At 38.5% G+C, this 14,199-nt stretch overlaps 1 protein-coding gene across 1 annotated transcript in view; it reads right to left on the bottom strand.

Annotated features, from left to right (window-relative positions):
* The window catches only part of MANBA (mannosidase, beta A, lysosomal), a 38,573-nt gene that overhangs the window by 6,231 nt on the left and 18,143 nt on the right, over positions 1-14,199 (bottom strand). Inside the window, exons 8-13 of the mRNA XM_010133662.1 lie at positions 14,086-14,199; positions 11,134-11,220; positions 10,543-10,710; positions 7,715-7,933; positions 5,581-5,745; positions 3,776-3,920 (exon numbers count right to left, since the gene is read on the bottom strand). The exon at positions 14,086-14,199 is cut by the window's right edge and continues 6 nt beyond it. Coding sequence (XP_010131964.1) covers positions 3,776-3,920; positions 5,581-5,745; positions 7,715-7,933; positions 10,543-10,710; positions 11,134-11,220; positions 14,086-14,199 — 898 coding nt within the window. The remainder of the gene's footprint in view (positions 1-3,775; positions 3,921-5,580; positions 5,746-7,714; positions 7,934-10,542; positions 10,711-11,133; positions 11,221-14,085) is intronic.

Below are 14,199 nucleotides of genomic sequence, written 5' to 3'. Positions count from 1 at the left end.
AGAGGTTTGCTACCTAGGCAGTGGATACAGAGATTCTCTAGAAAACTGTGTAGTGGAAAAGGCAACTCCAACTAAACTTGGCATTACACTTCTGCAGGGAATAACAAACAAATGAAAAACCTAAACAACAAATAAAAGCAAGCAAATCACACACTTAAAAGTTTGTACCATTTCAAAACTCATTCTAGGATTCAACTGCTACAGTGTTGTTTTGGGATGTTTGAAAGTATCACTAGTCTGCTTACCTCAGATCAGCTTTTTAAGGTTGATATTTCCCTACCCAAAAAACTAGTGCCATTTTGAAGAACCAAAGCTCAGCTGCTGGGGCGGTTCCACACAAGAAGGGTCTTCCAAAGGTAACTTTTCCAGCAACAGGATTCTGATAATATAATTGTCAAAGTAACTTCAGACAGCACAGAAACCTGAAGCTCACTGATAAAGAAGCCACGTTCTTCAGCTCACCTGCTGTCTTGATTTCCTTAAGACCAGAGTCACATTTCTTGATTTACAAATACGCAAGCTGCGTATAAAATACCTTCCCTGCCCCAAAAATGGATATAAGAAACCTGGAGATCAAGTACTTATCATGAGAAATCTTGGGGCTTAAACTTTCCTGTTAGAGACAAGAATGCCCAAAGGCAACAGTCAAAAGTTATTTAGAACAGCCCTGGGGTGATTTTCTCCTCATTCATTTAAATGAATTCTTAAAGAAGCGCAAGTTCCCCAATTTTTTCCCAATAATAGCAGGAAATGGGGTCTGCACTCTCTGCAGTAGCAAACTTTGTAAGAGGAAACCAATATCCCACTACTCTTTTTGCTGACTCTTCCTTGAAGCTATCTACACTGATAGCAGAGTGAGAACAAACAGTTCTCCCTGGAACTGTTTTTAAATTTAAAATTTAAATTTAAATTAAAATCCCTGGATTTAAAATTAATCACTTCACACCATTAAATACAACCTGAGAAACATGTTGCTAGTTCTTTCCTCACCTCAGATTCATTAATTCAGGTCTATTATTCTCCATAAGACCCTCTGGTTTCAGCTCACGAGGGGCTCTAAATGTTGAGCCTGCAATAACAGCCAGTCACCTGTTCAGGGGTACCTCATGACAACGTAGTTGGGTACTTTAACATGACACTCGTGTGGGAGTGAGGTAAACTGCCGTGCATATCACAGTGCACTTCACCGAAACACACAATGCACACAGAGCATTCAATGCAGCACAACCAGCTCCACAACTAAGTGCTAACAACCAAAGCCCAGTGGTGGGAAAAGCCGTTTAGTTCTGAAGACAGAAGAACTATGACAGGAGTGCTGCGCTGTCTTTCCATTCGATCCCAAGCAAACGTTTAAAAGGGAAGTACCACTTCATGAGGAAACACTTCCGCTTTGTACGGAAACTTAGGTAAGCCCCTGCAAGGCTTTCTGTGAAACAACAGATTTAAATAAGAAGCACTCACTGGTGATACCACTGTGCCATCTAACAAGATGCAGAAATATGTTTTTGAAGTGCAAATAAAACTATTTTTTCTCAAGTTTTGCATAATTTCAGCCATTAGCATTTCAAAAACCCCTCTACCACGCTGACTAATTAAATGAATATTAAACCTCTCCTCATTCCACTGAGGGAATAGAGCAAAACAAAGGGACAGCTGTATCTCTGCTGAGCTTCTTTTCTGTAAACTAACTTCAACAACATATGAATAATTCATGTATCTGATATATTTTCCACAATGATGTCAACTCTGTACTTAGAGAGACATTGATGGTCTCCGTGATCATTTCATCTACCAATACACCTGTCTTTACAATGAGACATTTTTCCAAGTATCTCTTTCTCCTGAGGCACTTAAAGCTTAAGAGCATCAGCCATTGCTAGAATCATAAAAATGAACATTGGGATATTCCATTTCCCAATGCAAGTCTAGAAAGTCCAGAAGGAGAAACACTATTGATGGACTGCTGCCTTAACATTTAAATAAAATAGACTGTTTCTTCCGCTGGTTTGTTTTCCTTTGTTGGTTGCAGTTACTTTCCTTGGATGAATAAAGAAATAAAAAAACAAAACAAAAAGAAAAAGAGAAGGACAAACATGTCCCAGAGAAAGAAGGTAAGGATGGGGTGGGCTAATTTTAAGTAAGGCCAAATGGCATTATGTTCTAAGGGCAGATCAAGAACCTCCCACTAACTCTTAGCTTTTTCTAGTTCACTTGTATTTCTATGCACAAGAAATTCTTAAATAAAGATTTTCAAAAACAGAGTATGCGAGAAATAACTAAACCTGAAAGACATTCTACCCAAGTCCTATACAGCTATCATAGAACAGCTTCTCCATTTCAAAATGACTTCTAGACAAAACGTTTGGAACATAAAACACAGCCATTTTCTTCATACCACGCATTCCTCCCTTATTTCTTACTGCTTAAGTGACTTATCTCTTTGTACTTCTGATTACTCCATTTTTGTTTCCTAAAGGGAAAAAAATATATAAGGAGATATCATGTGCATAAATAGCACATTAGCAGAATAATTTAATCACAAAGCGCGATTCACCTCGCCTGACACTGTTAAGACACCAAATCTCAGCTAGTTAGTCATTTTCTCCTACAAAGAGCTTCTCAGAAGCTATGCTGGGTAAGAGATGTCATATGAGGTTCTATGAAAATCAAATTCAGCATAGTGAAAATAATTCATCCCACTTATTAGACAGCTAAGAACACAATGACTCACACTCTGGAAATAATCATCTCTCCCCCAACTGACTAGATGCCTAGCCTTTACATACTAAATCCCATCCTGCTCGGAACAGGATCACAGTTCCGTAGATTTTTTTGACAGTGCACCACTGCCTACTGCAAGAAGAGACTTGGATTGTTTTACCATAGGGGGCAGGGAGAACAACAACAAAAAAAAAAAAAAAAAAAAAAAAAAAAAAAAAAAAAAAAAACCCCAAAAACCCCAACCAAATCTGTTGGGATTACAGAAAGCATAATTATACATAGGTGCTCCATCTTACTCTCCCATCACACTGGCTCCCTCTCTGTCCATTCTCACCCAGGGTGTCTGGGTGCATACACACACTTGTACAGCCAAGCCAATAAATCAGGGATGTCTAAGGCAGGCCCTTTTGGACAGAATTTCTTACAAGTCTCCAACTTCAAAAGAACTGATCTTTCTAATTTTAAAATAACTAAACTTGCAAAAGGTGCAAAACTTCTCTGGCAAAAGAACTGGATTATATATCACACATAGCTTCAGGAAGATCCAGCTCTACATAAGAAAAGCAAGGGTAGTTGAAAGTTTACCTCACAAGGGAGCTATGCCCTCAATCTTAATCGTCACTGCTTCCTAACAGGCAGCTTTGTCCAACTTCAATATTATTTCCTGAAGAACAATAAGAACACTGCTTTAACAAAAAAAAAGTATTTTTAAGAAATTAGGAGATATATATGATTTTAACATATCTAAACTAAACTTTGCTAAAAAAAGGGTAAGAGTTGGTGGCTGCTAAATCTGAACTAAAAGAGCAAAACTTCCATGGGAAAAGAGTTGCTTTGTTCTTTAACCTCTTCCACTTTCACAAACCATTAGGATGATCCTGAAAAACACTTTTCTGGAAAGCATTTCTAAAGGATGGACAGAAACATGCTCAAAGTAAGCAAAGTTGCTCAAGAGAGAAACCAAAGCCATACTTCTTGTTCTGACAGTTCCAGATGAGGGAAACAAAGCAAGACTGATAGTTGGTGCTTTTTACCGGACTGTCACATAACTTACCCAAGGAAGACCACGAGGGTGCCTGCCAAATGTCGTTGAGTTGCCAGTACAGAGCTCCCATTGTGTGTCCTTCTCCCTTGACTATTTCACTTTGACTAAACCGATAGAATTCAGTTTCTGTCTTTATACACTGAGCCTGCATCACCTTGGTCAACAAAAGACATTAAAAAAAATATTTTACTTTCAAAGCATGTACGTATACATTAATATACAACACGGACTTCATAGCAACGGCACATAACTTTAAATTTGAGTCTTCAAGAGTATACACCTGTAGTGCAGAGGGCCTCAGCTTGAAGGAGATCTATTCCTAGCAGGTCCCAACAGCGTTATAAACAGTATCTTTAGAGAAGATCCCTGGGCAACAGGGTCTTTGAAAGGCAAGTGGAAGACAAAGGAAAGAAAAATAAATTTAAGATATTTAATTAATGTAAATAAAAAATCCAAAAGTTGCAAGATCGTTATGCTGCATTGCTTCCAGTATACATCACCATGATGTCCACAATGCTGTAATCTGAGTTTATAACACACATTCCCAGTATACGAAGTTGTGCACAAAAATAGCAACCTTTTTTCACCTACACTCACACTTCTCTCCTTCCCCATCATGTCTTGAAAAACATTTTTCCAATTTTTTTATTAGTCAAATTCTCAATACAAGCCAAATAGGCCATTTTCTTCACAAAATGTATCACTAGACTAGGGAATTATTAAAAGAAAGTCTCAAAATAAAGGAAAAGTTATTCCTCAGGATAGCTCAAAATGTAAAGATAACACTTTTGGTTAACCACTAGAATCAAGTTTACTCTCCTTATCCTTTTTGATATCCTTATTTTGGTATTCTTAAATTGTTTAACCTGTTAATAAGGCCCTGACAGACTTATTAGATTAGAAAAATCTCATAGTTTTTTGAGTCAGGACCTCACTGCACAAGTTTTACCCCTGTTTCCAGTTTCACAGCATGATCTATACTTGTTCTCTTGTCATCAGTCCCTAAAATTCGCCAGCTGCTTTGTTTTATATAAAACATTAAAAACTTCTCAAACATTAAAAACTTAGTGAGTGTGCAGTTACTCCCATTAACAGTGTTTCTTAAATTCTTGGAATGCAACAAAAAGTAATGGAACTTTAAACTTGCCTAATAGCATTAAAAAGTTACTTAACATAAAATTCACACAGAAATCACAAAGAAAGGAACAAGCGTGAGGTAGACTACTGCAGACAAACAGCAAAATACAACCTACTTATTTGAAAAAAAAAAAAAACAAAACAAAAACCCCATGAGTCCATAGCAAAATAAAAGCTACTAATAATCTCATTTCTAGAGAGCTGCGTTTTCTAGAAACATCCTTGTTTCTAAAGCTCACATGTTCCTTATGGCAAAAATCAAAGCAGTAAGCCTTCAGGGGCCATAAGCACCCTTGAACAGGGAATAACAGGACAGCACTAGGAATAATCACGTACCAAGGAAGCCCAGCACATGTCTGCATTCCCAGACAGCTTCATGAATAGGCCCAGCTGCGCACAGAAACCGAGGTACCATATGCAGCCAGACTTCCTCCCAGTTGAGCCAATTTCTGGGAAATTCCCAAAGAACTATTCCAGCCCTTCTATGATGAAAATTGGAGTCTTTCTCCAATAAATGAGAGACAATCTAGATCCAGATTAAACTGGGCTCTCCAATGCTTCAGTGCAGAAACTTTGTGACTCAACATTACCAAACAGAATAGGTTCAGCTCTAACCACTAACAGTATCTAGCGGAACAAGTATTGACAGCTACTTATATTGAAGATGTCACTGTTACCTGAGTGAGGTAAATCATATCTTTGAAATTCTTTACGGGATCTGCACTCTGGGGTAGCTTGAAATGTCGCCCAATCTGCTGAAACATCTGATCATTGCCATTTTCATGGTGTTGTCGATGAAGAGAAAAATTGCTTGTATAGGACCAGTCCTCAGTGGAAGAAACCTTTTTTTAAAAAAAAAAAAAAAAAAAAAAAAAAAAAAAAAAAAAAAAAAAAAAAAAAAAAAAAAAAAAAAACAACAAACCACAAACCTAAGTTATCAGAATAAAAAGGCAAAATGTGATTTTAATGACTGACAGGATATTCAGGGAAGAATATCCATTACAGCTTGCTGACATCATCCAACACCTTTAAAATTGGTAGTGTATCTCTATAGTGCCTCATGCAGTCATGCAAGGATTTTGAATCAGTAACACCCTTTGCTTATACTCCCTGCACAAATAAATGAAAATGGACACTGCTGTTTAACCCAAAAGAGCCATTGGGCTTAATGGCATTTAACTAACTTGTCCAAAGGTTCAGTTTGGCCAAGGGACCTCAAAAGTTTGCTGGCATACACAGCAAACCAAAACCGCACTAGATTAAGATGGAAGAATGTACTCTAGTCAAAAACATTTAGGCATGAAAGTTACAGAAGTTGGTAGGGCTATAAATTCTAATGTGTATATTTTCAAAACCTGCCGTTGAAAACAAATGGTGATGAAACAGGTTTTTTTCAACTAAGGACAACAATGCAGCAGCTCACATAGTTATTATTGTCAAACCCTCATTGTAATTACACTCTCTATAAAATCTTTTTTTTTTTTAAATTGGTTCCTTTTTAGGCTGGATCGAATAATTTTCATTGTTATTAATATGGTTGAATGTACTGATTATGTCTAAGATAATATACTTTGCCCATCAAATTGAAAGGAACATTCTGAACTACTTTTAGTTTCACGCATGAGTATCAACACAATATTCATCTCTCTCTGAACAAATGGACAAACAGCATGATATGCTTCTGTTCCAACTGGATAAAGAGGATCATCATCATCATGGCTTGGCTTTGTGAACGAAGATCTGGGAAGGGCTTTTCCCACGCTCACTGCAAGCGATGAGTGCACCCTTCGGGCCTGCACGGTGGATTTTTTAGGTGAGGCGCAGCTTGCGCGGAACTGGCTCCACCCCTTACCCCTGAGGTTCATCTTCCCCCCTTTACCCCTGAGGTTCATCTGCCAGGGCCCAGCGAGCTTGGACGGTGACAGCAAAGTCCTCAGGTCGTAGTTTGGTTAGAGTGTCCTTCTCTTAGATGGATGAGCCTTACAAGGCTGAACGAGCTCCATCTGCCCGGGTTTGGAGTCAGAGTTGTCCTTCTCCTAGGATGGTGCCCGAAGGCTAGTGAGCCCATCCTGCCCGTGGACACACTTTGTCTGACCCTTCAGCTGAGACCTGTCTGGCCTGGGAGACCCCACCGGAGGCACATGCCACCACCAGCACAGCTCTCAACCTCACAAGGGCACGCAAGCTCCTTCCCCACGGCAAGGGGGTGCCTGTGAAAGAGTCGCTGCTCTACCTCCGGACATCACAGACCCGGGCACGGGGCGGCCGGGGCCTGCCGAGAACGGGAGTCCTGGAGGGGGATAAAGAGGATAGAACATACAATATCTAAGTTTAATAGAAGAGAAAACCAAATCCTCTTATAGGCAATACTTCAAGAAAAAATATTTAAGAAATTGGTAAAAATTACAAAAAATCAATACATTTTAGAATGTTTAGAATCCATCATCATGTTTCTTCTGTTTCTGAATGAACACATATCCTTAGACACAGCAAAAGGAAACCTATGTTAGCTGATCATTACTAAGCTATATATTAAATAGAATTACTATTACATTAATAGTCTCATAATAGTCTCTCACCTAAACCTGGTTCCCCTTGCAACGAAGTTAGTATATTGAACACTGAGGAGGGAAACAGTCCAGTTTCATCTCCTCCCTTCACATCAGCACACACCTCTATCCTACCTGTGCCACACCACATCTAACAATGTATTATCCCAAAGTCTGGATGCTGTAGTTTGTTGGGAAGGGACTCATTGTCCTCACTAAATGAGTGCAGAGGGGGCAGTGAGGTGTGGAAGCCCAGCCTTACCTTTTTGATTGTACTGAAAGAAGGCCAGGACTGAAACCCATATTCTGAGGCAAAACGAGTTTTAGGATACACTGTCCAGTTCCAGCAGTCACTGCTGTAGTCATAAAAATGAGTGTCACCAAAATGGGTATCATAGGGATTCTGGGAGAGCCAACCTTCTTCAACTGATTCCAAGCCGTTGGTGGGACTGGATGCAATAAAAGGACGACTCTTATCTTCCTGAGATTTAAAAAAAAAAAAAAAACAAACCCAAAATAAAACAAAACAAACCCAGAAACACAACCCCTTCAGAGAATATTTGGCTTTTATAACCTGAACACATAGACCACATTTTAAGAGGGCAGGATGCGGGGCAAGCATGCCTTTTCCAAGTTTCTCAGTCATCACCTAGGAAATATTCCCCTTTGTGTCCTGACATCCATATCTGTACTTACTCAATTAGCTTATTTATGTTCTTGGAGGACAGCTGGGCACATTGCTTGCTCTGCTGTTCTAAGGGATTCGCTCCTCACATAAAGACATTTTCTATCTATATGCTTCTAAATTCTTAATGAAAGCTATTTAAAGTGTGCCTCGTGAAAAAAAACACTCAAGGAACATTAATATTTTAATACTGTAACTTCTTTATGGAAAATCATTACTTTTGCAGTGTTTTTGCAGGAACAAGGACATGATTTTCCCCTTTCGTATCAAGTACTCACCTAAATTTAGTCCTAACAAAGACAAGGTATTCTGCTACTCATGGTTGCACGGTAGCATTGCAGGTTGTTGCCCTTTTGGCTGGCTCTGCATGTTAAGGTAGATGAAACTATACGAAGGGTTACATTTCAAATTGTTCAGAGCTTCCTTTATTTATAGCCTCGGTAGATTTAGTATATTAAAATTTTTAGCAGTACCCTACAAAGTACTGAAGGAATCCTTTTGCAGGTATAATTCATTTAGCACCTACTAGTAATACGATAGAGGCCTGAGTTAGTTACCAGTCACAAGTCACAGCAACCAGTTCCAGTACAGCAAAGCACTTCGACACAAGCTTCATTCAGGAAACAATCCCACTCCCCCATTTTTCGTTTAGTTCTTCTTTTTTTCTCTTTTTGACGTAATTAATAATTAACTGAAACAATTTACTAGAGCATATCCTGGATTTCCTGAAGTCTTCAGCTCAAACTTAGAAGTCTTTTTAAGTTATACTGTTCAGTACTGCTAGGTTTCCTCAGCTGACTTGTATTACATAGGACCTGAAATTCTTTCACTGTGTGGTTCTTTCTGGTGCTCAAAATAGTTATTCAATGGGATTAAAATTTAAAAAGGGTTCGTCTTGGACAGCAATGCTGCACAAGTGAGCTGTAACTAAAAAAACCATATTGAGCCAGAACAGCTCATGGACCTGCACAAGCGTGGGCCATCCAACTCGCATAGCTGATCACATAAAACACCACAGCATACATTTACAAACAAGTTGGTTCTGAAACACCTAACTGAAATATGGAAATCTAGAATCAAGATGTTAACCAGGAATATAAGACACTAGTATCATTTAGAATGAATAACTGCCTTTAAAAGCAGGATTATTTTCAGCAGGTTCTTTCAAACCTGGCCTCATTTTCATTGTTTGCTCATACCTCTACTTTTCCAGTAAAAAGGTATTTTAACTCTCAGAGTATAACTACTCTGACAATGCCAGTAGCCTCCAATAACAAGCAACAATATTGCTTTCACCTACCTACTGGGTGTCTGTCTTAGCGAAGGGTCATGAGCCTCATAACATGAAAAGGATAGACTAAAACTATCACACCTTGAAGTCAGAAAGATCATACTATACAAAGGAGAATGGGGTAGGAAAAGGCCATTAGCATTTTTAGGTTAAAAACTCATGCCCTTTTTGAAGTAGGAAATTCTAATTGGACAAAACTCGACCAACGTTTTGTTTCTTAGCTAACAAGGGAGTTTAAAATACCTGTGGTTCAAGCATTGTTTGTTAATGCCTATACAGTTATGCAACATAAATTTGGGACTTCCAAATCAATTTACATACATACATAAAAGTCAGTTAAAAGCAGATTCCATTAAATAATGAAGAACTGTAATACTTCTAGGAGAGCAATAAAACTACAAGAGCTGTGCAAAATGGGTAGTGTCAAATCACAGTAACTTCACGGATTTCAGGTGCTTCTGGTCTGAATACTCACAGGTTTTTATCTTAAAATACCTTATTTTGCCTTCATATTCTACAAAACACCATTAGTCTGTTTTTCAAAACACACAATACAATGACTACACAGCATGAGGACAATGTTTGAGATAGATTTTGTTTAACTTGCTTAAGCCAAAAAACTCAGGTCAAATACTGGAAGAGCCCATCTTCATGTTCAACCGCTATTAGAAGGCTTGAGGGTTGTTAAATCCTTCTTACAGTAACCTATAAAATCAGGATAAACTAAATCTGATCACCTAGATTAATTAATGGGTAAGTTGATTTTTGTCCGCTGAAATTGAAGGCATGTCAATTGTGGAGGTATTAAAAACAGGAATGAAAAAAAGAAGCAAAATCCACTACAGTTTCAGATCTTGCTTTATATATCACAAAGCGTTAAAGATGTAAGTAATTTTTTAGTTTGTTTTACTAAGGATAATCCTTGAGTTTAAAGAGTTGTTTACAAGAGCTTGGAAAGTGCAATTCCTCAATAATGCATTATTCTAATTTCCCAAAAAGGATTTAAAAAGTAACAAAACCACACAAACCCAGCTGAAATCCCAAGTTGCTCACACTTCAAACACCAAAAGCTTTTGCCTAGCCATACTCCATACAGTTTCTTGGGATCACTTACGGTAAGAACTATTTCTCGGATGGTCTTCACATAAAGCATCACATAGTCTTTCATATAGACTTCTCTGTCAGCATAAGGTATGGAAAACCAGTTGCTTGCAATCGCTGCTTCATTTTCGTTGTTACCACTCCACAGAATAATTGATGGATGGGATTTTAAACGCCTTACCTGAAATACAACTCACAGTTTCAGAACTCAAGAAAAATTACTTCTCCTAAAAATAAAACTTTTGCAATATACTGACAGAGAAACAAACTTTTAATATGCTGACATGCAACCACCATATGCACGTGGTGCATCTACTCAGCCACGTGCAAAGGGTAAATTCTGTGCTAAGGCACGTTGCAATCATTAGAGCTCACTCTCAGTGAATGCTCTTCAGCATTCTTGAGAAGAGGGTGGTTTGGACACGAGAAAGGCCTGTACCTCTGCGAGGAGTTAACGAGGACTTAGCGAGGTTACATTTTGTCTGCTATGTAAAGGTACACTAACAAACACTTCCAAATAAGTATTTTTGGAAAGCTAACTTATACAGCTAGTAAATAAAAAATAAGTAATGGCAAATAGAGCTTTGACACATAGACAAATTACCTGATGAGAAACTTCTGCTCTTACGGATTCTAAATAATTCTGGTCAGTTGGATATAGCGCACACGCAAACATAAAATCCTGCCAAATCTACAGGGAAAAGGAAATAAAACTTGAAAATTAAAAAATCTGTTAGCAATTCATTTTAATATCTGAAAAATATATGGTTATTGAGATATATAACTTCTATCTGAACAAACGTTTGTGTATCTCAAAAAGTATTAAACTGAAACGTTCTATCTGTTATTCTTGGCAAGTACCACCAAAACAATCACATCCTTCATGGGATGCAGTATGTGCATACTCCATTGTGGTTTTCTTCAATATCAGAGTTACAAAATATTTACCCTTAGGAATCAGAACCCGATAGCCTTCACTGATGAACAGAATATTGCTCAGTAGATGGAGTTCAAAGAGTTTCAATGGAATAACTAGAACCCCCACACTGCTCAATCGTGAACCTGGGGCAATCTCCAGCTGAACAGAACAAATTTGTACTTATCACTTCGCAAGGTGTAACACCAAATCTCCCTTACTTACTAAAAAGACAGCAATTCTTCTGATGTGGTATCAAGCACACCTAACAGACATTCAAGTGTACTTGTTAACAAAACACTTCATACCAAACGCACAAACATGTTAAAAGAGCAAATCTTACCTAGTAAGAGGGCCAGAAACAAAGTAGATAATCTAATAACATAGCTATCTTTCTCTTCAAAGAAAGATCAAGTAGATCCCACTAGAGAACAGCAAGCTTTTCAATTAAACAATAAACTCCATCTGTACCTTGAAGGAGAAGAATTACAAAAAAGGGGAAAGGAAGAAGCCCAATGAAATGGGTAAGATTTCTTGCTTTGCCAGTTCTGGTTTTTAAATTGCTGGAAACTTTGAGATTCCTTATAGTCTATCTCAAAACATTAATGGAAAGGTCTCTTGAAGGAGCATATCACCCCAGAGGAGTCTGTAGAAGACTACACTTTTCTGAATACCATGGTACATAAACAACAGAGAGAGCCAGACCAGCTCCTCATACAATTGCATTTTCCTTGCAGTGAGAACGTGCTTCTCCATTACTCTTTTCAGTGTACATTCCCTAAGAAAACTGAAGACAGGGACCAGGACAGTGGGAGGTAGCGAATCCATTAACAATTGTTACACTCCTGATACTGTACAAAAAAAGCAAAGCTACTGCTGAAGAATCACTCAGAATCCGTAACTGACTACGTAGAGTCAAAGCTCCTTATTGAAAGGAACTTTCTCTTGCTATTTCCCTCAGCGAGCTGTCACTGAATTTTTTTAAGCACAGTTTGAGTCTAATGTACTTTTAAGCCTTTGCAAGACCCTCAGAAGAAACAAAACCAAAATCCTCAAGCACCACCCTCTCCAGAATAAGGGTCTGATTTTCTGCATTGACTTGCTATTTTGGCTGCTAAATAAGATCTAAATCTTCCATTGAGCACTGTACGGGCACAGATCTAAGTGGCCTACTTAGGTGCTTTACGTCAAAAATGAAAGAACTGCAACTGCTCAGAAGCCCTGGAAATCAGGGCACTCATTCAGATGACTAAAATAGATGTAACTTTTTTTTTTTCCCCAAGCACACACAGCAGAAGGTAGCAAGGTATCAATTCTGTTTCCCTGCTTTTTATGCTGTAGAGTAATCCAAACACGCTTTGGATTTTAATACCAGATGCAAATTGGCCTTCGCTCACCTCGTCACTATTTCATCAAAACTTATTAACATGTGCCTCAAAGCTCCTATAATCAAGGTACTTTTCGAGGATTATCAGTGTCTGCAGCAGGTGTTCTGAGTACCAGGACATTTATACTAAACAAGTACTTGAACAACTATAGCTTGTTCAAAACGGCCCTTCAGATAAGGCCTTCCATGACTGGCTTTAGGCCAAGTGAAATAGTTTTGTTTTAAAAGTTTGATCCAAAAAAACCCCAAACATTTTCAGCTATTGCTATAAAGGAGAAAATACTTTTAAAATAAATAAAATCCATTTCCATAGTAGAGAAAAGCAAGACCACCTCCTTTAGTGCTTTGGTAACTCTTGAGGTGGCCACCATTTAAGGCCTCAAATAGAGCTGGCCTTAAATCCTCACCGAGGTCAGATTTTAAGGCCTTTGCTCTCAATCTGGGGCACATATTCAAGCGTTCTTCATGAGTAAGCCCTAAACACAGCTACAGGGCCCACAGTTGGACTGCTGTGGAAAAAAATATTATTTGACCTCGTGAATAATCCCCTCTTCCATGCACTACTTGTTTCACAACTCTTTGACTGTGTGTTGCAAGTCCATGTTGATGCCTACAGACCACAAAAGTTCTCCTGTGGTGCTCATCGTTACAATGTAAATATCATCTTCCCGCATTAAATGACATCACTAGTACCAGTCCCTCAGCCGTTCATTTCTTCTCTCATTCTCTCCCAAGTGAGTAGGAAATGCAGAACTGGGAGAGAGGTACAGTATATAAAGATGACAGTTCTGGTCTGAAAAGAGCTAGAACGTACAAAGTTGAAGTCACAGTCCTGTTGGTCTGATTTTGGGAAATGTGAAAGGGGGGAAAAAAGACAGTGGAGAGAAAAGTAAGATTAAGGGGAGATTCTGGGCTGGGAGGAAGAAGAGTGGGGAGGAGTGAGGAACAGAGTTGTAGCCTTACGTACAAGAGAAAACACAAGCTGTGGTTCCAACACAAAATCTCCAAAATATCACTTGCAGTTTCAACAGGCAGCCTCATTAATCAGGAGCCATTCAAATTAAAAAGAAATGTAAAACAGAAGTAAACAAAATCAGGTTGCTCTGACTTCTCAGGTTGGTACCGCACCACCTGTCCTTTGGAAAGATGGCTAGAAGTTACGTATTAATTCTCTTATTTTGTTCATTTAGAGCGGATGTTTATACAAGTTCTGGTCAGTTTTTTAATAAATGTTCTGTGTTTATTGGTTTTACCATTATTCCCATTTCGTCGCAAATATCATAAAATTCATCTTGCTCATACACTCCTCCTCCCCAAACCCGAAGTGCATTCATGTTAGCATCTGCTGCAGACTTCAAGAGTAGCCA

Source organism: Buceros rhinoceros, unplaced genomic scaffold, assembly GCF_000710305.1.
Source record: "Buceros rhinoceros silvestris isolate BGI_N320 unplaced genomic scaffold, ASM71030v1 scaffold5483, whole genome shotgun sequence".
NCBI classification, from domain to species: Eukaryota; Metazoa; Chordata; class Aves; order Bucerotiformes; family Bucerotidae; genus Buceros; species Buceros rhinoceros.
The sequence above is the reverse complement of the archived record's forward strand: the minus strand, read 5'-3'. Positions and strand labels throughout refer to the sequence as shown.